We start from the raw sequence: 25,240 nt of genomic DNA, 5'->3' as shown, positions 1-25,240 counted from the left end.
TTTATTCCAGGAGTTTTAATATTATGAAATACAAGAAATTGGCATTCAACTCAAGTGCCTGGACGAAATAAATCAATTTTTTAATTAGTATACTTAATTAAGTTAATTCCTATTACATCGGAAATACGAAAAATCCTTTAACTGCTTGTAATAAATTAATTTTTTTTTCGTCCTTTAATTTTTTCTATTGCCTAAAGAAGTAAAAATATTAAAACCATTTATCTATCATTTTTTTTTATTTAAAAATAATACGTTGAAGTTCTATTGTCGTCCTTATAAGGGCTAATTTATCCTTACAAAATGTTGAAAATCCAGGGATCGATTTAATTTATTCAATTAAAAGGACGTAATTTTTTTATATTGTGAATTATATTAAATTATAAGAAATCAATACAGCAAACCCATATATAATAAAAAAAAATAAACAAAAACCTGAAAAGCCTGAAAAGTGAAAATTTTTTGAATTATTGTTTTTTAAGCCTGAGGTCTAACAAAACAAAAGTGATTTTTTTTTATTATCGATATATGTTTAATGAGATCCTGACTATTATTACCTCATTTATTTACGAAATAAATAATTTATTTACACTTGACACTTTAACGCTTAAATTAAATTTTATTTAAATAAACCCTTAAAAGAAAGCAACCCTTGAAACCTATTGAAATTAACCCCCTGTTTTGAACCTCCAAATTGCAACATATAGAAATTTAAATTTTTTGAAAATTCATAGCCAATCGTCAAAAGAAAATGTTCCTACAGTAGTAAATATAATGCCATATGGTCCAAAAAATAAACAGCAAGTCCAAAACTGTACATACATACCTCCAAGTAAATAACAAATTAAATAACTTCTGAAAAATATTGGCAAGTTAATTTAACTGCCTGGAAGGAACTAATGGATTTTCGTTTTAGTCCAGGCATTTGAACGTATTTGTATTACCTGGAAAAACTGAAAACTTTCCTTAACTGCCTTGAATAGTTTAATTAATTTTTTTTCCAGGCATTTGAATTAACTTTCCTATTTTTTCCAATGCAACTCAATAAAATAAAATCCAGGTTTCAGCGGTTATTTTTCGTTGCTATTGCTTGAAAAACAATGAAAACAACTAACTGAATATAATTTAATTAATTTTGCTATATTTCAGGAATTTTAATATTGTGGAAGGAATTGGCATTTAACTCAAGTGCCTGGACGAAATAAATCAATTTTTTAATTAGTATACTCAACTAAGTCCATTCTTATTACATTGGAAAGACGAAGAATCTTTAACTGCTTGTAATAAATTAATTTTTTTTTTCGTTCTTCAATTTTCTCCATTGCCTAAAGAAGTAAAAATATTAAAATCATTTATCTGTCTTCTTTTTTCTTAATAATTTAAAAATAATACGTCGAAATCTCGTTGACTTTTCACTTTTATTGTCGTCCTTATAAGGGATCACAAGATGTTGAAAATCCAGGGAAAAACATCGATTTAATTTATTCGATTAAAAGGACGTAATTTTTATTATTAGAAATCAATACAGCAAACCCATATATAATAAAAAATAACTTAAAAAAAAGAAACAAAAACTGAAAAGCCTGGAAAGTAAAAAATTTTTGAATTATTATTTTTTAAGCCAGAGATCTAACAAAACAAAAGTGATTTTTTATTATTATTTTATTTTTTTTAAATATCGATATGTATGTTTAATGAGACCCTGACATGCAGTTTTTTCTTTTGTTTTTTTATGGTCTCTTGGTGAAAGAATGGATGATATGTTTCTACCTGAGATCTTCTGAAAGCAAATTATAATTAAAAAAAGAAAATTAAACTTCCTGAAAGATAAACCGTAATTAATGAAAACTACTAGATATATATTCCTTTTCAAGTACGCTTTGAGACGGAATTTTTAATTTAAATTCTAGAAGGTATTTTTACTTGGCAAATTCCATTCGTTAACCCTCATTTATGGACAATTCTCATGGAAAATAAATTGAATTTTCCTTGGCAAAAAATAAAAACACTTAGTTACGAAATAAATAATTTATTTACACTATTTACATAATAATAATAATACTGAAAAAAACCCTCATTCGCAAGGTGTCCCGCCCAATCATCTATCATATACAAAATAACAAAAAAAAAACAAAACCAGGAACTAGGACCAAACAAGCTTCAAATATATACTTTTTTCCCCTAATTTACTTTTAACTACAATTTTTAAATACTATTACAAACATTTGTACAAACAATACTAGCATAGAACTAGCTCCCTAGTACATTAAAGAAAAACGAACAAAAATCACAATAATCTTCAGTCGACACCCTATTTCGGCACTTATTACGCCACATACGGTCTATAAAGTACCTCGTCCTCTTGTAACCTACTCGGTTCACTTTTATCTTGTTTTAAGGAGATGACACTCGCACCGGAGTTGTCCGAGTGGGAACTGGAGGCGCTCGGTTGCGAGCAAAACTCGGACGGGGTACTTGGCTTGCCACTCGTATCTGGATCTTTGCCAGAGGAGGATTTCGCGTCGTGGGCTTTTTTGCTTCTTTTCCATTTCATTCGTCGGTTCTGGAACCAGATTTTTACCTAGAATAGGAAAAAGAAGAGTTGAATTAAGTTGTTTAATAACTTTTCTCGGTGTTGGTGTATTTGGTTCAGTGGTCAAAAAGAAATAAATTTTGATGATTATATATGATTTCGGTAAGGCATTGGTTGGGCAACTTGGGATTGTTTTTATATTTCATGGAAAACGACTGTAAATATCTTGAGAAATTTTAATTAAAGTAGACGGGACAACCTTCCTTAAACTCCTCACTAATAAAACTTGGTAAACTTCAAACTAAGGTATAGAACCTAAAATGTTACTTTGGTCAGTTCTTTTGTATGGTGTACATGTCTGGATATTAAAAGTAAGTTCTATAAATAAATTGGAAGCATTCGAGATTTGACGCTTAAGAAAAATACTAAGGATATCATGGGTAGACCAAATAAAAAATAAAGAAGTTTTTCGTAAAGTACAAATAGAAATTCGTGAGATTTCGAAGTAATAAAACGTATAAAATTATTATACTTAAAACATATTATCAGAGGAGAACTCTATGAATTCCAGCACCTTATCCTTCAAGGTAAGATCGAAAAAGGAAAGAGAGTAATAGGAAGGAGAATCTAGTTTTATCGTGAATTGCCTTGAATACCAGTAAAATGTTTTTATTTCTCCGTAAAATTTTTCAAAAAATTACAATTTTTCTAAAAATAAAGCTCGAAAAAATCGCGTTTATTAATAGAGACCAATTAATTTATTTAAAAAAATTAAATTCCTTCAGGTTTTTGAGGCTATTTTTCGCTCTAATTGTTTTAAAAAAATTAAATAGGCATCAACTGCCTGGAAGAATTTAATTAATTTTACTTATTTTTTTAGGAATTTTAGACTTCTAGAAAAAATTGGCATTTATAACTCAGCTGCCTGGAAAAAACCAAGTAATTCTTGTTTTAGTCCAAATATTTGACTCCATTTTATTCTTTAATGCCTAGAAAACTTAAAATTGACCTCAATTGCCCGGAATAATTTAATTTTTTTTCTGTTTTTTCCAATGCAACTAAATAATAAAAATAAATAAACTTTTCCAGGTTTTTGGGGTTATTTTTCGATCCTATTACCTGAAAAAAAAATCATCCATTGTCTTGGAGGATTTAAATAATTTCGCTTTCTTCCAGAAATTTTAGAGTGCTAAAAAAACTAATAAATGTTTGTTTTAAATGCATTTATTGCATCCATAATCCAGATACGCAGCATGATATTTATTTCATTTAATTTTACATGCAATTTTTTATCAGAATTAAAATACAGTTTTTCCCAATGAACTTTAATTCTACCTAAAAAAGTACTGTTTGAAAATGTTGTCAAAACGACTGTAAATATATTGAGAAATTTTAATTAAAGTGGACGGGATACATGTGAAGAAAATCAGGTTTGCAGATGATATTGTAATAATCAAGGATAACGTAAACGATCTTCTGGAATCATTGAATCAAGCACAAGATAAAGCTTGAAAATCAACATAAAGTTTATGGTCGTGAGTAATACTGATATTCCACAAATCAGAATTCAGATAGATGAGCAGAATGTTGAACAAGTGAGGCAATTTAAGTATCTGGGATGTATGTTGAACCAGAGATTAAAAGTGGAATAGAATAATAAAGAGCAACCTGCCTTAAACTACTAACAAATAAAACTGTAAACTTCAAACTAAGGTATAGAACTAGAAGATAAAAAATAAAGAAGTTCTTCGTAGAGTACAGACAGAAGTTCGTGAATTTTGGAAGAAATAAAACGTATACAAATATTATACTTGTAACATATTATCAGAGGAGAACTCTATGAATCCCAGCGCCTTATCCTTCAAGGTAAGATCGAAGGAGGAAAGAGGGTAGTAGAAAGAAGAATCTAGTTTTATCGTGAATTGCTTTGAAATCCGGTAAAATGTTTTTATTTCTCCGTAAAATTTTTTAAAAAATAACAATTTTCCTAAAAATAAAGTTCAAAAAAATCACATTTATTAATAGAGACTAATTCATTTATTTAAGAAAATTAAATTTCTTTAGATTTCTGAGGTTATTTTCCGCTTTTATAGTTTTAAAAAAATAAAATAGGCATCAACTGCCTGGAAGAATTTAATTAATTTTTTTTTTGGAATTTTAACCTTCTAAAAGAAATTGGCATTAAACTCAGCTGCCTGGAAGAAATCAATTAATTCTTGTTTTAGTCCAAGAATTTGACTCAATTTTTATACTTTAATGCCTGGAAAAACTTAAATATGACCTCGACTGCCTGGAATAATTTAATTTTTTTTTGCAGGCAGTTGAATAAACTTCCCTGTTTTTTTCCAATGCAACTAAATAATAAAAATAAATAAACTCTTCCAGGTTTTTGGGGTTATTCTTCGTCTGGTAGGATTTAAGTAATTTTAACAGTAACAGCTTTCTTCCAGGAATTTTAGAGTGCCGAAAGAAACTAATAAATTTTCGTTTTAAACGCATTTATTTTATCCATAATACGCAGCATGCATGATATTTATTTCTTTCAATTTTACATGCAATTTTTTATCAGAATTAAAATACAGTTTTTCCCAATGAACTTTAATTCTACCTAAAAAAATACTGTTTGAAAATGTTGTGAAAACGACTGTAAATATATTGAGAAATTTGAATTAAAGTCAACGGGATACATGTAAAGAAAATCAGGTTTGCAGATGATACTGTAACAATCAGGGATAATGTAATGCTGTATGTTGAACCAAAGATTAAAAGTAGAATAGAACAATAAAGAGCAACCTTCCTTAAACTCCTCACTAATAAAACTATAAACTTCAAACGAAGGTATAGAACTAGAAGATAGAAAAGAAAGAAAAGTTCGTGAATTTTGGAAGTAATAAAACGTATACAAATATTATACTTGTAACATATTATCAGATTAGAACTCTATGAATTCCAGCGCCTTATTCTTCAAGGTAAGATCGAAAGAGGGTAATAGAAAGAAGAATCTAGTTTTATCGTGAATTGCCTTAAATATTAGTAAAATGTCTTTATTTCCCCGTATAATTATTCAAAAAATAATAATTTTCCTAAAAATAAAGATCACAAAAATCACAGTTATTTTAATTTATTTAAAAAAAAATAAATTCCTTGAGATTTTTGAGATTATTTAATTTTGTGCCTTAATTGTTAAAAAAAATAAAATAGGCATCAAGAACGCTAATTAACAGAAAAGACATACCTATAATAATATATAAATACAAAAAACTGCACACTGACTCACACTAACATAAAAATAAAATAAGTTTATACCATCGTGTATTTATTTTATTTTTATGTTAGTGTGAGTCAATGTGCAGTTTTTTGTATTTATATATTATTATAGGTATGTCTTTTCTGTTAATTAGCGTTCTGCTCCATATTATTTAATTTTGTTAATTTTACTTAGGTCTGATGATGCCCTAATGCGGCGAAACGCGTAACCTTTAAATAGACGCTTGATTATGAGACTTGGACTTTGAGTTTACTTTCTCCTCCCCTTTACTCATATACTTAAGTCTCTTTGGGAATGATGGATGATTATTTTGAATTAAAATATATTATCAGAGGAGAACTCTATGAATTCCAGCGCCTTATCCTTCAAGGTAAGATCGAAGGAGGAAAGAGGGCAATAGAAAGAAGAATCTAGTTTTATCATGAATTGCCTTGAAAACCGGTAAAATGTTAGGTAACACGAATATGTCATGGATTTTATAAATAATTTTTAGAGATACTCATACAAGGAAATGATAGATTTCTCAAAATATTTTTTAGATTAAAAAAACAAAACAAGTGGTTGTCGAACATATTTCTATTTTACAAATGCTTTTTTAAGCCGAATTCAAGATGAAAAAAAGAATAAAATAATTAATTAGACTGGCTACATATTTGATCTTTTGTCGCTCATCGAATAACTATATCAATTAGTTCTTTATGATAGGAATATCATAAAGAATTTAATATGTCTTCTTAACAGACATTTAGTTTACTAAACTATTTTGCCAATAAAATAGAGATTATCCATTAAGTTTCCTATGAAATGCATTCGGTTCGACGTCATTGTTCGCCATCACTACCGCTGTTTCTCCGTATAATTTTTTAAAAAATAACAATTTTCCTAAATTTATTTAAAAAAACTAAATTCCTTCAAGTTTTTGAGGTTATTTGCGCTTTTATTGTTTTAAAAACTAAAATAGCCATCAACTGCCGGGAAGAATTTAATTAATTTTAGTTATTTTTTTTAGGAATCTTAGACTTCTAGAAGAAATTGCAATTTAACTCAGCTGGTCAGGCTTAAATCAGGTTTGCAGATGATACTGTAATAATTGTGCATAATGATCATTTACATTATTCACAATTATTACAATATTTAGAACTTTTGGAATCATTGAATCACGTAAATGAAACCAGAATAAAACAAGTATATTCCACAATTCAGAATTCAGGTAGATGAGAGGCATATTAAGCAAGTAAGGTAATTTAGGCTTTTCTAGTATAATTAGACACATTACGCGAGAAAAGCATTATTTGCAGCTGTTCTAAATACTATTTAGGAAATTAAACCATGATATAGAAAGAGGTTGAAAAATTGAATTCCTAGTTATATATCCTTATCTCAGCTTAAAAATTAGAAGAGGAAGGGAATAAAATGATGTTTTTGGGTATAATTAGACACTTTACGTGAGAAAACTACTACTTGCAGGCGATCCAAATACTATTTAGGAAATGAAACAATGATATAGAAAAAGGTGGAAAAGTAGAATTCTCATTTATATATCCCTATCTGAGTCTAAAATTTAGAAGAGGATAGAAATAAAATACTGTTTTTCGGGCATAAATAAACACATTACACGAGAAAATCATTATTTGCAGCTGTTCCAAATACTATTAAGAAAATGAAACCATGATATAGAAAAAGGTGGAAAAAATGAATTTTTATTTATATATCCCTATCTCAGTCTAAAAATTAGAAGATAATAGGAATAAAATAATGTTTTTCGTGTATAATTAGACACATTACGTAAGAAAAACACTATTTGCAGGTGATTCAAACACTATTTAGAAAATGAAACGATGATATAGAAAAAGGTGAAAAAATCGAATTCTCATTAATAAATTCCTGTCTTAGCCTAAACACTAGACCCTCAGAATATATAAAAAAAGGATTTAAAAATAAAGGCCTTTATTTAGAGCTTTAATAGGTAAAAATATATATTTTTTAAATATTCCTTTTCGTGCTTTTTTGTTTATTGACGTGTAATAACTAGTCAATAAAAACACAATAAATAAATAAATATAGTGTTTGTTATACCCTAAATATACAAAAGCAAAGACTGGTGCTAATCAACTTGACTTATATACTATTAAATGACGTTGATCAATCAGTAAAAATATTTTTCTTCTTGCCTATATACCACTGTTAATTTTATTCATATTTACTACAGGTACTCAGTTTTCCGCATAATTCTCAATGATGAAAAAATATTATTATATTTAAGATTGATACTTATATATTTTTAATTATAATTATATATTTTTAATTATAGTTATTTATTAGTAACAATATCTATCAAATGTTTTATTACCTAATGTATCGAAATTTCCCATTTCTGTAAAATCTCTCAATTTATAATATTTATTGACAGTAATTTTTTTTTTTAGGTTTACGTACATTTTACTTTATATATTTTTTTAACTGTTTTTGAAAATTTAATACTTATCTAATAACTTTGAAACTCTATATTATTAAATTTAATATTTTAATTTTAATAAATTTTCATTTTTTTACAAATAATATTTTTGCAAAAAAAGAACACTTTCTATACTCGACTATCACTTTAACAAAAAATCACACATAAATAAATTAAACAAAAACATTATAAGTAAATTAAAACTTTTAATATTAATGAGTAAAATTGTAATTACTTTTATTTCTGAAACCTTCTTGTACTGAACCAAAATATCCCTTATTGTTAACTAGTTTCATTAACAAAAATGAAAGATTTGAATGGCACATTTAATTTTCGTAAACTCTCTTAAAATTAAATTAAATCAATAAAAAACAATTTTATATTGTGAATTGAGGGTATAATAGAGACACACAAACGACGAATTTTTAAACTAGCTCTATCTCAGTCATATTTCTGACTTACCTGGGTTTCTGTCAACATTAAATTCGTGGCCACCTCGAACCTCTTCGGCCTGGATAGGTACTTGTTTTGCCTAAATTGCTTCTCCAACTCTAACAGCTGCTGGGAGGTAAAAGCAGTCCTAGGCCTCCTCGTCTTACCCAATAGGGCATTTCCACCAGGGGTACAACCTGAAACAACAACCAATCTTCACATCTAACTGACAAACAAATCAACATCATACGGTGCAATTAATAAAATTACATTAACCATTTGGCCTAAATGGATTATTTAATTGCCACCCCCTTTAGATCCTTTAACTACAGTATTTATATTAAACATATTGGGCCGCTATAAAACCTGTGGCCAAGAGGTCCGTATGTTTGCACTGTATTTATCGCCGGCACCCCTGATTGTGCCATTGTCATGATAATTTAATATCGTAATACATTTAACGACTCCCTAATTTAACCCTCCGTTGGCAGAGAAGAAGCGCGACACATAAAGAATAAGAGGGTGAGGATGCCAGGGGGTTGGGGGGTGGGGGTGGCTGTTGGCTGAAAGAGGATTTCACTTTAGTTATAGCGGCATCGGCGACCCCTGACTGGTAATGCCCGCTCGCTTTTGGTTTTCCTAATAAATTGCACTTGTATTTAATCATCTGCGAAATTGGTCAATTTTGTTAAAACTGATTCAATAAGTATTAATGGGTTTGTTTGGGGTTGGAGCCGGGAAGAATTCATTTTTGAAATTGCTTTTAAAAATATATGAATTATTGTATTGATTTTAAGAAGGTCTTAATTTATGTGAAAAATTCTTGAAATTTACCGTCTAAGGTGTTTTCTATTTAATCAATACCAACAGAGGATATTGTACGATTTGTATTGGATTAACCAGTAGATTAGTTGGCACTGAAAATGGTCTAAGGGCCAAAGGTGCCTTGCCTGCATTAAACAATACATCAATTGCTCTAAATACATAACAATCATCTTTAATTTCTAAAATCTCCAAAAGCAACACTGGGAGGTCTCTTGTGACTTTATTAAAGCTGAGTTTTGCAAACCGAACAGAGATAGAAGCAATTTAATGTTTTTCTAACATTTACATTGGAAATGAGAAATATTTAATTTAGTTTTCTAAATAACCACGAATTTCTTCAAAATTTTATAATAAATGACTGCCTAGAATAAACTATTACATTATTCCAGGCAATTGGGTTGACTTGAGGATAGGAAATCATACAAAGATGATTGCCTGGAATAAATGTTTGAAATTTTTAAAAAAAATTTCGATTTTTGGGAAACAAAGTGCAAATATTTTAATATAATTTTTGCAGGCACCTGAAATAATATCTGGATAAAATTACTAAATAATGTGTCAACCTCTTCATTTATTACTTCCAGGCAATTGACTTTTTTTACGTATTTTTAACTGACTGGATGAAACTTATTTCAAACAGAGACTGTTCATTAATAGGTTTTTTCAGGCAATAATTTTCATTATAAATTTTTAGGTATCAAGATTTTTGGGAAAAATGCTTGACAAGTAAGAACTAACTTAACTAAAGAGTATTTTAAACCAGTGATATTCAAAAAAAATCTTGAGTCTACATAAAAATTTTTGTATTGTCTGTTTAACCACTACCTGACCTACAAGTCTACTCTCTAAAGTAGATATTGTATGATCTGTTTTGTTAACTAGTGATAATATTGTGATGTAAAAAGTGGTTTAAGGCGCAATTTTTCAATTCTGGATAACTTTACATAAAACATAATTAGAACAATTTTTGTAGAGAAATTAATATTTTTTTAAAGCAATTATCCTCATTATTAATTTTTATAGGTGTGTACTTGAAATAAAGGTAATTTCTTCAACTACCTAGAATAAATCTATACTTTATTTCAGATAATTGGGTTAAATGTTGAAGCATTAGAAATCATACAAACATGATTGCCTGGAATAAATGTTTGAAATTTCTAACAAACTTTTCGATTTTTGTGAAACAAGGGGCAAATATTTATTTTCGTTTTCTAAATAAACACGAATTTTTTAAAAATATTATTTTTTTTGGAAAAATGGAATTTTTGTAAAACGTCCCTTTATCACCCTTAATCACCTTTTGGAAAAATTAAATCTCTGCTAAGGCAAGAAGTTACCTTCCTCATTTACTACCTGAAAAAACTGATATTGGATGATCTGTTTTGGGTTAATTATATTATTGCCATCTTCATCAGAGAGGCTTAAGATCCAATTTCTCAATTATGGCTGACTCTACATAAAAAATAATTAGAACAATTCTTATACAGCATGATCCTATATCTATAAATTTATTCATTTGACTAATCAAAAACGAGACTTAAAAAAAAGCCGTAATTTATAATTAGGATACATGCTTCTACACATTTATATATATTTCATATATTATTTATTGCTTACTTATATGGTACTCTTGCTGACTAAATATGTTGTTGTATTAGGTTTATGAACATTATTGTTAATATTACATGTATTTTTTTTTTATTAATTTTTGAGGAAATTGTTTGTTTTTGTATGTAGCTATTTATGCTAAATAAAGATTATTATTATTATTAATATTATTATTATTTACTAAAAAAAACATATTTTAAAAGCAAAATAAATTGATTTTTATTCCCGTGACAATAAATTTGCTTTAATTTTACTTAAAAAAAATCATCGACCATCTGTAACAGATTATTAGCTTAACTTATTACGCCAAATTATTGATATCTGGATATAATTTCGTAATGAGATTGATAAATATATCAATTGTCCTATTTATTAATTTTGATTTATATATATATATTGCTATTGATTTAAGATTAGCTTCGTGTAATCTTACTAATTCTATTTTGATGCGATAAGCTAATATATACATGAGATTTTTTACGTTATAATCCTTGAAGAAATCTCCCAAATCCTTCTCGAAAATAAAAGCGTATAAAACGAACGAAAATAATCCCTTAAAAGCATCACAACAACACCATCAGCAGCCCCGAATCTCTGGAGTATTTCTGGATCTCACACACACACACATATAATATAATATTTTATCAGCCCTTATTGAAAGAAACCATTTGGGCGTTAACTAGGACGCGGAAGGTTGCAAATTGCCAAAGTAAACACCAGACAGGCACCCTGGCAATAAAACTTAGCTAACATATGACGACATATCGTCGAAGCAAATAACACACATGTGGCGTTCAACGGAATATAAATTAGCCGTGGAAAATCCTTCTAACCACATGGGTTGGCCCGTTAAACGAGCCGAAATTGGCGGGATGATCTCCCGACCCTTCCGATTTGTATTGGGGATAAATTTTATATTGTGAATAGTTGCAGGTCTTTTGGCAGGTTATTAGTCCGGAAATTATGGTGGCCTTAGGTCGAATTTGGGCAAGAACTATGTATGATTTGAGTTAGTTTTTTTAGGTACAAAACTTGATATGCAATCAAATGTTTGACGGGGTTTTTGTCTTGAAGAACCTCAGTTTTCGCAAGAAAATTAGTTTCTATTGGTTAATTTCCAAGGATCGAATTTGCTAAGTGAATCATGGGTTACGGGAATGGTTCTTTTAATTTTTCATATTTAAACTTTTTAGAGATGGGTTAAAATGGTCAAAATCACATTTTTTTTGGTTAAATAATAATCAAATCAAAATACCTATAGAGAGCAAAATTGGTAAATGATTTATGTTCTACAAAAATGATGCTTATTAATCAGGTCAAATATTTCTTAGTCAATTAAATCAATCAATTTATTGTTAGAAAAATAAAATTCTGTAAAAATTAGTAAAAAAATTAGGCGCAAATTTAAATTTAAAAAAAAAATCATATATTTTAAAAGCTAATTTATACACATAGTCAAAAAATATTAAAAAGCAACGTTTTACCCATTTCTTCACATGTTAAATCCAGAAATCATAATTAAATATGATTTCTGTTTATAGGCACTGTAATCAAGTAAGAAAAATTATACTTTTAATGAGTCTAAAATAAAATGCGGTAGAAGTCTAAGAAATGGCAAAAAAAATGTAAATTAAACCCAGAAATTATTATCCAAACAGATTGTCCTAGCCAAACCTGTCTAAAAAATTAACCAAAAATCACAGATTTACCCTTAAATCTATCTTCAAAAAATCCTCAATGTTACTATGTAAGAAACTATAAATAAACTAATAAAAATATCTTAACTACCTACTAATTTACACCCAAAAATGAGTCACAATTTTAATGCATGCCCATATAACATACCTATCAAATTTGGATAGTAGAAATTTTAAGAATATTTCAAGAAAATATTCTTAAGAATAGTAAGAATTTACACCAAAAAATTATTTCGAATATTCGGAGCATCAATTTGAACTTATCTTGGACATTTTAATAATTTTTAAAATTGTCTCTTCGAAATTAGGTATATTACTGGTATTTTTTGGTTATTTTTAAAAAAATTTCAGTGTAAATGTTAATTTTTTATTTATTCTCCTTTCTCTAGAGCTAGAGAGTATTGCATTGAAATATGCGAAAATTCTAAACTAAGAAATTATATAATTTGTTATTAAGGATTTAAGATTTTATCAAAGGTAAATCAAATTTAAGTCAAGAAGAGCGGAGCTCTTATAGAGAGCTTGTCCCGCTGGGGAGTTTTCACACAAAAAATTCGAACCCGTCGGATAAAAGTACTTATAACTTTGGTTGTGTTCGGGGTAGAGAAATAGTGTTTACTTTTTTATATTCTAAAAATATGGGGCTACCATCTGAATACTCAAAAATTTTCATTCAATATTTTGCTTAGGACTAGGACGCCTTTAAAGTCAACAAAAATTTTTCAAAAAAAATGCCTGGAAGTAATAAATGAAGAGGTTGACACATTATTTTGTAATTTTATCCAGATATTATTTCAGGTACCTGCAAAAATTTATAATAAAGATTATTGCTTGAAAAAAAAATCTATACTTAATAGTGATCAATATCTGCATGAAATAATTGGGGAAAATTTCATCCACGTAGTAAATAAGCAGTAGTACATAAGAAAGATAACTTCTTGCCTTAGTAGAGATTTAAGTTTTCCTAAAAGGAGATTCAATATAAAGGGCCGTTTTACAAAAATTCCATTTTTTCCAAAAAAAATTAAAAAACTAAAATAAATATTTGTACTTAGTTTCACAAAAATCGAAAAATTATTTAAGAAATTTCAAACATTTATTCCAGGCAATCATCTTTGTATGATTTCCTATCCTCAAGTCACCATTCAACCCAATTGCCTGGAATAGTTTATTCCAGGCAGTAATTTATTATAAAAGTTAAAAAATTAAATTTTGAAGAAATTCGTGGTTATTTAGAAAACTAAATTAAATATTTGTACTTTGTTTCACAAAAATCAAAAAATTTTTTAGAAATTTCAAACATTTATTCCAGGCAATCATCCTTGTATGATTTCCTATCTTAAAGTCACCATTCAACCCAATTGCCTGAAATAATGTAATAGTTTATTCCAGGCAGTCATTAATTATAAAAGTTAAAAAATAAAATTTCGAAGAAATTCGTGGTTATTTAGAAAACTAAATTAAATATTTGTACTTTGTTTCACAAAAATCAAAAAATTTTTTTAGAAATTTCAAACATTTATTCCAGGCAATCATCCTTGTATGATTTCCTATCTTAAAGTCACCATTCAACCCAATTGCCTGGAATAATGTAATAGTTTATTCCAGGCGGTCATTTATTATAAAAGTTAAAAAATAAAATTTTGAAGAAATTCGTGGTTATTTAGAAAACTAAATTAAATATTTGTACTTTGTTTCACAAAAATCAAAAAATTTTTTAGAAATTTCAAACATTTATTCCAGGCAATCATCCTTGTATGATTTCCTATCTTAAAGTCACCATTCAACCCAATTGCCTGGAATAATGTAATAGTTTATTCCAGGCAGTCATTTATTATAAAAGTTAAAAAAATAAAATTTTAAAGAAATTTGTGGTTATTTAGAAAACTAAATTAAATATTTGTACTTTGTTTCCCAAAAATCGAAAAATTTACATTTAATCCAGGCAATCATCTTTGTATGATTTGTAAAATATTCTTAAGAACAGTAAGAATTTACAACAAAAAATTATTTCGAATATTCGGAGCATCAATTTGAACATATGTTGGACATTTTAATAATTTTTAAAATTGTCTCTTCGAAATTAGGTATATTACTGGTATTTTTTGGTTATTTTAAAAAAAATTTCAGTGTAAATGTTAATTTTTTTATATATTCTCCTTTCTCTAGAGCTAGAGAGTATTGCATTGAAATATGCGAAAATTCTAAACTAAGAAATTATATAATTTGTTATTAAGGATTTAGGATTTTATCAAAGGTAAATCAAATTTAAGTGAAGAAGAGCGGAGCTCTTATAGAGAGCTTGTCCCGCTGGGGAGTTTTCACACAAAAAATTCGAACCCGTCGGATAAAAGTACTTATAACTTTGGTTGTGTTCGGGGTAGAGAAATAGTGTTTACTTTTTTATAATCTAAAAATATGGGGCTACCATCTGATTACTCAAAAATTTTCATTCAATATTTTGTTTAGGACTAGGACGCCTTTAAAGTCAACAAAAATTTTTCGATGATTTTGGTCAAAACAATTCGATACAGGTCGCAACGGTTCTTTGAATGTTATGAAATTTAACGGATCGATTATAGTTCACCTGAACCTTATTCGTATAGTTTTTGGTTATTTTCAGCATACGGGAAGTATTTTTTTTGTTATTTGCGCGATTTAAAGGAAACTTAGTATTTGGAGTATAATTAATAATTTTTTGCAATTATTCGGCATATTAAGTTTTCAGGTCACGTGACCATCAAACCTTTTTCCTATTAATCCGATTCGATTGAAATTTGGTAAAAAAAAGACATATAATGCGGTGAGTAGCGTTGCCGGAGGAACTGCTCAACAATCATTAATGAATTCTCAACTTGAATTGTATTTAAAAGACTTTCCACTGATCAAAATCCAGGAATAATTTCTACTGGTCCCAACTGATCAACTTATTAACTAACTTTTGCTCGTACTTGTTTAATAAGTTAATAAATTAGAAGCAGGGTAGGTCCTAAGCAGTTTTCGTATTGGTTAAAAATTGTTGGTAATAATTAGCAAGAGTCCTTCCTATTTCTTTTGTGCTATTTAGTATATTTATCAACCACTTTAAAAATTGTATAAAAAGTTGTGAATTTTTAATGTTTGCCGATGATTTTAAACTAGTTTTAATAATTTTAAGTGATATGTATGTGGGTTTTTCCTTTAGTAAAAAGAGGAGTAATTTTTTATTGTTTTATTTAATAAAGGGTCAGTTTCTGCAAAATAAAGAACAAGCGAAAGATTTGATTGAAGATTTAATACTCTGTCACTCCCAATTAAATTAATGAAGATATCAATCAAGCAATTGCAAGGATGTGTCACTGGAAGTGATAAAGTTACTGTATGTAGGGTTTGGTTGGTTATAATGACTTTTTCATGTAGAGTCAAGCATTTTCGATAATTTGAATAGAGCAAACTTGTTATATATCGAATCATGCTTTGCAAAAATAATTTTTCATGTACAGTCATCCGTTATTAAGCAATTGAATTTTTTTTGGAGCCCAAAAAACCAAACTTCTCATACGTTAAAACGTTTAAAAGTCCCGGATTTCTACCACTTTTAAATCCGGGGCAGATTAGCGTCATTTCTCTCTTCCAACCTAAAAACCGAGCAAAAGTGTATTCAGATTTGCGTGGAAATGATAATTCGCTCCTATTGAGCGGGGCCGATATGGGCAATTTATAGGCAGGGAGCCCCCTCGTGCACCGCCATATATCAAAAAGTAATCGCCGGAATTACTTTCGGGAAGTTCCGATTACTTTTCAGGTTTGGAGTTTTAGGTCGGTCGTATCCCCCCCGCGTGTGGAACAAATTAAATCTTTCTTTTTTCCGTTTACACGTTTTTATTATTCATATTAAATACTACACTTTTTTAAGCCTTTGTATCTTTAAACTAGCAAAATTAGTCTGATTATGCTAACAGTAATTCATAAGGTAAAAGGATTATACTTTTGAAAATTGGTACATGGGTTGTTGAATTAAAATAATTAGACACCTATTTCAGCGTTTTTTGAAAAATATACAGGGGGATGAAAAAAAATTTTTGTTCAAAAAAATTGATTTTTTTTTAATGAACCTTATCAATAACCGTGTAACTCAGAAGACATGAATTCAAACATGCATTAAAAAGTATACTACTCAATTTTAAAAAATTACTATTTGGATCTACTAGTACACGTAAAGGAGAGTTTCTTTGACGAATTTATGCGGAACATTGCCACGATTCAAAGAAGAAAAATCGGGATAATAAATCTGCGAAACGTCGCATTTAAATGATATATACGTTTTACCACTTACGGCCCTTCGAACCCTCCTTCAAGTGAGCACGTACAAGGTAAAACATATCTTGACACCCTCTACGAGGGTTTATTGCAAGTGATTTGTTCGGAAGGCTTTTATCGTAAAAGCACTTTATATGCTTACGCTTTGGTATAATCGGCCTTAACGGTTTCTTTCTTTGTGTCAACGTTTGTCATTAATTAAGAACAATACCACCCGAATTATAAAATTTAATTGAACTATCGAATTTTATCCGGAATCTTCCTCATAAGTTTTCTCATTTGTTGTCTTTCCTTGAAGTCATATAATTGTCTTTTAAATTTAAATTAACTTAAAGAATAAAATATTCTTTATCTGTCATCTGTTATCCTCGTCAAAATGTCTCATTATTGTTGACGTCTGTCAAGTGTCAATAATTTTATTCAATATGAAAAATTATTTTCTCTTCACATCTGGCCTCCCAATCTGTCATAGTTGTAAAACCTCATAACTGTCAACATCAACGGCTTTTATGTCATTTTGTGGTAAATATCAAAAATTCATAATTTTTAAATATTTCTTTTACGTAACTTAGACCAATAATATCAAGTAAACCAGGCAAAATATGCTTCATATTTACTATTTGCCTTGTGTCATCTGTCATAATTATCATAAATAAAACTTTTAGGTTTCTTCTACGTCACTTAACAACTGTCAACATCTTGATGTTCTGCAACTATTAACATCAACGTCAAACATTTGTAACTGTTAATTTTTTTTATCGTAACAATCTCCTTTAAGCTTAAATTATCAACTGTCTTAGTGGTCAATGTCATTGTTCCAAATATTACTCATAAGTTGTATCTAATTCAGACAGCTGTTACCTTGACGTCTTGCAGCTATCAATGTCAACACCACTCTATGTCATTGTTCTTAGTAAACGTCAAATATTTCTTTTTTTGAAATTATGTCAAAATATAACAAATGAAACACCCAAAGTGTACTTGACGTTCGCTATATGCGATTGTGTCGCCTGTCAAAGCTGTCAGATTTTTTTTAAATTTATATATAACTCTTTAATTTGTCTTTACGTCACTTGACAGCTGTTATATTTGTATTCTGCATTTGTCAACGTGAACGTCAAAAATTTGTAATTGTTTATTTATTTTCTCGTCGGATCCTACCTTAAGTTCAATTTCTCATCTATCATAATTGTCAATGCCATTGTTCTAAATCTTACTCATAAGTTGTATCTAATTCCTTTGATAATTGTCTGGCTTGACAGTTATCCTTGACTTCTTCCAGCTGTCAACGTCAACACAGTGATATATCAATGTTCTTGGTAAATATCATTATAAATTATAAATATTCCTTGAAATTAAATTAAGTCAATATAGTAACAAATAGACCACGCAAAATGCACTTTATATTCGCTATCTGCCTTTTGTCACCTGTCATAATTCTACTGTCCCTTACATCACTTGACAGCTCTCATATTGACGCCTTACGTTACTTGACAGCTGTCATATTGACGCTTTGTAATTGTTTACTCGTTTTCTCGTAACATCTTCCTTTACATATAATTTATCATCTGTTATAGTTGCCAATGTTATTGTTCCGAATTAGTCCTATATCTTACTCATTACTTGTCTCTAAATTCCTCAATAATTTTCTGGCTTAATAGTTGTTACCGTGACGTCTTTCAGCTGTCAACGTTCTTGGTAAACATCTAAAATTAATAATTTTTAAACATTTCTTTTACCTAAATTAAGTCAGCAATAGTAAGTAAAATACGCAAAATGTACTTTAAATCTACATATCTTGTATCAACTGTTATGACTGTCAATATTTTCTGAGTTAAGATTCTTTGCTTTCCTCTACGTCACTTGTCATAGTGACACTATGCAACTGTCAACGTCAACGTTAAGAATTTGTAATTATGAATTGATTTTCTCGTAACATCCTCCTTTAAATATCAGTTGTCATATGTCATAGTAGTCAATGTCATTGTTCTGAATCAATCCTAATTCTTAGTCATAAGTTATATTTATTTTCGTCAATATTTGTCTGGCTAATTTCTCATCTGTCATAATTATCATTGACATTGTTCTACCTGCCTTGTGTCACCTGTCTTAACTAAAAAAGTCTAAAACTTTACATTTCCTCTTATTCACTTGACAGCTATCAACTTGATGCTCTACAACTGTCAACGTCGACGTCAAAAACTGTAATCATTAATTTATTTTCTCATAATATCATTCCTTAAAATAAACTTGTCATCTGCCATAGTTGTCAATATCATTGTTATGAATCAACCTTAATTCTTACTCACAAGTTTTCTCTAATTTCAACTTGTTAGCTATCGCTTTGACGGCTTGCAACAAATATGGTAAACGTCAAAGGTTTTAAATAGTTCTTTTACTTAAATTATGCCAATAGTAAAAATTACTGGTGTAAAATGTACTTGATATACTCTACATACTTTGTATCGCTTGACTGCTTTCATATTATATTGACACTCTGCAATTGTCAACGTCAAAATTCGTAATTTATTTTTACATAACATTCTCTTTAAGCTTAATTGGTCATCTGTCATAGTAGTCAATATCCTAGTTCGAAATCTTACTCATAAATTGTATCTTATTCCCTCAATATTTGTTTGACTTGACAGATGTCACCTTAACGTCTTATAGTTGTCAACGTCAATAATCTTGATAAACATCTAAGGTTTATAAAATTTAAGTGTTAATTTTTAAGTTGTTTTAAATCTCAATGAGGCTCAAATATCGTCCTCATTTGCAGTAGGAACTTGTTTTTAGTATAATTTGTTACTTGTCTAAATAGTACTCATAAGTTGTCTGTAATTTCTACACTATTTGTCTCCACTGACAGCTGTCATTTTGACGTTTTTCGAAACTGTCAGCGTCTGTTAAACCATTGACTGTCGAATAAATTTTATAAAAGCCACTATATATCCGCTATCTGGGGTCATAAGGTATAGTTGTTAAAATTGTTAATTATCCTATATATGTTACATAAATTAAATGTCTAAATGTCAAAATTGTCAGCTTGACATCTTTGAAATGTCATCGTCAATCAATGGTAAACAATTACAGCGCGGGTAAGTTGAATTTGTTAATTGTCATAATTGTTAAAATTAGACCTAAATAGTAAACGTCATCTTCAAAATTATTCATTTTTAAAGGATTTTTTAAGCTTATTACAGTCCAAAATGCTGCATATAATGCGCACATTGCATCCGTAATATTAAAGCTCCAAGGGGACATTTTAATCATAAAAAAGGCGTTTAAGACATGGTATTACTGTACCTGTCTCTCAGTGATTTAATTAGTTTCTTTGCTCGTAATAGATGGCGATAGTGGAAAACAGCTACTTTAAAACAAAACAATTTCAAGCACCTTTTACTCACGAAGTAAACTAAGGCAGAACAAAAATTTATACAAAATAATTAAGTTAATCCCTTAAGGGACCAATGGGGAGAGGAAACGAATGGGGGGGCCGTACGCGGGAGAGAAAAAGAGAGAAACAGTCAGTCGGGACGCAGTGAAACAAAAGGTTGATAACACATTGTGAACAGATCCCAGAAAAGGGATCTGTTCCCAAATCAAGTTAGTTAATTGCAAAGTCGGGAACGAGAGCAGGGGCTGGGGAAAAAGGGCCAAGAGGGGCAGCGGGGGTGCAGACGGACGATGTTGCCTGGATACGAGCGCCCCTCCCCCCGAATTGTTTTAAATGGCTGAAAATAATGCTAAGAAAAGTGATTCTTTATGGCGGGCCTTGTGGGTTATACGACAAACTATGGAACGCATGTTTCTGCGTATCGATTGATGTCTATCATATCTAGAAATTCTGAATCAAAAAAAATCTAAGAGAAGGAGCAAGAGGCAAGTTTGTTCTATTCATTGTAAGATGTCATACTTGTCAAAATTTAACTTTTTTTAACAACTATGACAAGCGACCACAAACTTAACAAATATACTTGGACTCCCAATCCATTAAAAAGTAGATGATCCCTATTTTGCATGACTGTGTCCTTTAGGTGTTGGTCACTCTAACACATTTTAGTGCCAAATGTAGAAAACAAAATAATTTAGGTTTTTGGGAGTTATTATAATTTTCATTGATCCTTCAATGACTGCTACTACTAAAATAAAAAAATCTAAATATGAAGGCAAACAACAGCAGAAGGGAGAGAGAGAGGAAACGAACTGTTTATTGCCGTTCATTGTTAGGTGTAATCCAATTAGAGTTCATCAAGGGTTGCTGTTTTCAGTATAAGCGGGGTGGAGGACGAGCAGTCGCTTAGATGAGCTGCAATTTGTATCTAATCATCACATATAATGCGCCCAGGAACATCCGAACTGCGCACCGTGATCCGTCTAACCGTGAAATCGTCGGATCCCATTTAAATTTTCATCCCGTTTTTGTTATATCGGGAGTCAAATTTTGATGTGGCGAGGGCGTGCTATTTCGATTTTTTTTAATTTATTAATTATGAGACTCGTGCTTCCCTTTGCCATTTTCTAAAACTGTTATGTGTGTACGACAGTCCTTTTATATATGTTTCCTTGGTACGGAAACCCTACGGTATGTTTCCTTAATTGCCATTGATTCGTCATTTTGAGAGATTAATGAAAGTGATTAATAATTTTTGCATCTAAAATATTCAAAAATAAACTGGCAGCTGGCACCAGATTGCGAGTTTTCTCATCAAGGACTGTATAAGAGCCCTAATAAATTTATTCTAATATGTTGAAAAAAGCGCGTGTCACACCAATATTTGAAAAAGGAGCTAAATGAGACAATTATAGACCAATATCAGTCTTATGTCCAATATCAAAGTCTCTATCGTCCAATATAGTTATATGGAAAAAAAATATTTTTCAATCTTGACTGAATTTATTTGTTCAGTACTGGATAATGGAGACCAAGTTGTTGTAGTGTGTACCAACTTCCAAAAAGCTTTCGATCAGATTGATTTGTATGTCCTTTTGAAAAAAATTAAAAAGATTGAGTTTTTCCGAAAACTTGCTCGGATTACTTAAATCTTATCTTCTAAATAGTCATCAGTATGTCGAGATTAAGTCTCTAAAATGTGTGGTGGTGTCGGGAATTTCCCAGGGTTCTCACTGTTCTTATTGTTTATAAATGAACTAGCCGATTGTCTGACATGCCTAATACACATTTTTAGCGAAGATTTAAGCAATAATACCACACTCAATTTTAATACATTCAAATGCTTCGTAGTGTCATATTCAAGAAAATTATTAATTATAATTATGAAGTAAATTCCCACTCTTTCTTCTATTATTATTTGGTGGCGTACAATGCGCTGAAGGTGACTTTTAAGTGTAGAGACAATTTTTATTCACCAAATTGTTTTTTTTTCACAATATTACATTAATTTTCTCCTCTTTCGTTCCTGTCATCTATGTCATAGTCTCCAATCATAGTTCCTACACACTTTGACATTAAAGTCTTTCATTAGCATATTAATTACTCTCCAATTTATTTGGCATCCAATGTACAAAGCTTATATGAGTCCATTCAAAACAGATTTGTGAAATATTTTCTTTTGAACAGGATGGATTGAGTATTTTTTTAAATATTTTTAAATGTTTACGCAATATTCAATCAACGGTTATATTTTATATGTACAACTTTTAACGACTATAATGGAGATATTTTATTCATCGGAGAGACCTCTTTGAACATCTTATGAGTGAATTTGAATACGTTTTTGAATTTACTCTATATTGTCGAATTTTCTTAAAAATGTATAATAAGGTATAATTTTTTTTCACTGCACAATATAGAGGTTAATATTGAATTTCAAATAATTTAAATTTTATAAACGATTTTGCTGATTCAGTTGGAGTTAAAATAGCTCTATGTACTAAAACAACTTCTTGATTTTCTGTTTGTAGTACTTTATAATTTGTACTAATTTTCTGTATGTATACATATAGGGTGCTTTCAGCAAAAAAGTACAAATAAGTACTACATGTACTAATAAATTAATCCCATTTTTACTGAAATAAATATTTACATTTAAATATGTAACATAATTATTCCTTAATTAATTTGACTGGAGAGCAGTTTTGGATATGTGTACAGGATGGCCCAAATTCGACCTTCATCATTGGGATCTCGGAAACCGTAAGAGATACAAGTTGCTTAATTTGGTACTTAACAAAATGCCGTTTTAAAATTTAAAAAAATTCGAATAGTTCCGAAGATATCCGGAAGAAACCAAAATCTAGAAAAAATATTTTTTATTTTTTTATGACGGTATTTGAAATCCTATAATAAAATAAATAACACTTTGTTAAGGGCACTTTTTCTCCTCTATAAGATGACGTTTTCAGAATTAAAATACGACGTTTCGTTTTTGAGATTCCATCATCAACTTTTTCTTTGAAATACGGCCCTAAATTTCTATTACCTTATTTTATTGACCTACATTTTTATAAAATCTATGACCTATCAAACTTTTTTATTTTCAACCGATTTAATAGCAAAAACTGAGATTTTCCATATTATTTTTAAAAAACATTCTTAATACGAACCTGCTTCTATTTTTTTTTTCTTAATTATAAGTATCGACTTATTATAAATAAAAACTAATCCACCCCATGATTTAATTTAAGGTATTTTATAAAAATAAATCATGGGGTGGATTAGTTTTTATTTATAATAAGTCGATACTTATAATTAAAAGAAAAAAATTAAATCGGTTAAAAGTAAAAAAGTTTGATACGTCATAGGTTTTATAAAAATGTAGTTCAACAAAATAAGGTAATAAAAATCCAGGGCCGTATTTGAAAAAAAAAAGTTGATGATGGTATCTCAAAAACAAAACGTCGTATTTTAATTCTGAAAACGTCATCTTGTAGAGGAGAAAAAGTATCCTTAACAATGTGTTATTTATTTGATTATAAGATTTGAAACAACGTCATAAAAAAATAAAAAAGATTTTTCCAGATATCGGTAGAAGTAGGTTGAATATCTTAGGAGCTATTCGAATTTTTTTAAAATTTTAAAACGGTCTTTTATTGAGTATCAAATTTAGCAACTTTACCATAATTTAACAGACATTTACAATTTTCGAGTTCCTGGTAATGAGGGTCGAGTTTGAGCCACCCTGTACACGATTTTACGAAAAACAAAAATTTTCTAAAAAATATTTTCCTAAAAATTTCACAGAATTCTCGTAATTTAAAAACTATACCAAATGCAAATTTAAAAGTCTGTACACATATTCCTTGAATAATAATTTGACTATAGACACCATAGCTCAGCAATTTTAATATTATGTTCAGAATTTTGACAGAAAAATTTTTTCCTGAAAATTTCTCAGACCCTCAACCAGTCAAAAACTAGTAAGAATCCAAATTCAAAACTTTATCCACATATTCCTTGACAAATTTGACTACAGCAAGAAAAATTGCAGAAAGCAATATTGATTGAATATTGATAAAAACTAGTAGGTGTTAAAATAGGAGACAATATGGGACTGAATCAAGCATTAACCAAAGTTTTAAAATTTACTGAAATATAGCAACCTTAATTATTATTAAACCCTATCATCCGAAAAAATAGTTTATGCAGATTGATATGTTGGATATTCCGATTTTTATTGATGACAATGCTACGCTAGCACGTGATGCTGAATTCTGATATGTGTTTTCAAGAAGCATCTTTTATTGACTCTATTATAGAACACGTTGATGTAGAATTATCTTAAAAATTCAATAAGCTTACACCAATATACTTTGTTAGATATTAAAGTCATATACATATACAGAAGGAGGAATTATGGTAATAAGTCTGGTGACTATCAAATATTATATTTTATTTTATGAAGAGATATGTATTAAACAGTTAAAGAGTCTGCCTAGGTATTTGAAGCTTTTTGATTAAATTAATATATTGATACTGTCGCAAATTTTAAAAATAAATAAAATCTGTGTATGACCTGATAATATAAGAACCAGAAATCTAAGATTCTTAACATTAGCGTCACAATGATCCAAAAAGCTTGACATTAGACGTTAAAGTTTCAATGCATTAAGAATTTCCTACGATTTGTTTTAATCATGGGTATAGTTCCAAATATATTTGGTGT

At 29.2% G+C, this 25,240-nt stretch overlaps 1 protein-coding gene across 3 annotated transcripts in view; it reads right to left on the bottom strand.

Annotated features, from left to right (window-relative positions):
* Positions 1 to 2,010: 2,010 nt before the first annotated feature.
* Positions 2,011 to 25,240, bottom strand: part of LOC126736174 (homeobox protein Hox-A1-like) — a 36,660-nt gene continuing 13,430 nt past the window's right edge. For all 3 annotated transcript variants that reach the window (XM_050440413.1, XM_050440411.1, XM_050440412.1), the window contains exons 3-4: positions 8,716 to 8,882; positions 2,011 to 2,578 (exon numbers count right to left, since the gene is read on the bottom strand). In XM_050440413.1, coding sequence (XP_050296370.1) covers positions 2,324 to 2,578; positions 8,716 to 8,882 — 422 coding nt within the window. In that variant the 3' untranslated portion in view covers positions 2,011 to 2,323. The remainder of the gene's footprint in view (positions 2,579 to 8,715; positions 8,883 to 25,240) is intronic.

Source organism: Anthonomus grandis, chromosome 5 (assembly GCF_022605725.1).
Source record: "Anthonomus grandis grandis chromosome 5, icAntGran1.3, whole genome shotgun sequence".
NCBI lineage: Eukaryota > Metazoa > Arthropoda > Insecta > Coleoptera > Curculionidae > Anthonomus > Anthonomus grandis.
The sequence above is the reverse complement of the archived record's forward strand: the minus strand, read 5'-3'. Positions and strand labels throughout refer to the sequence as shown.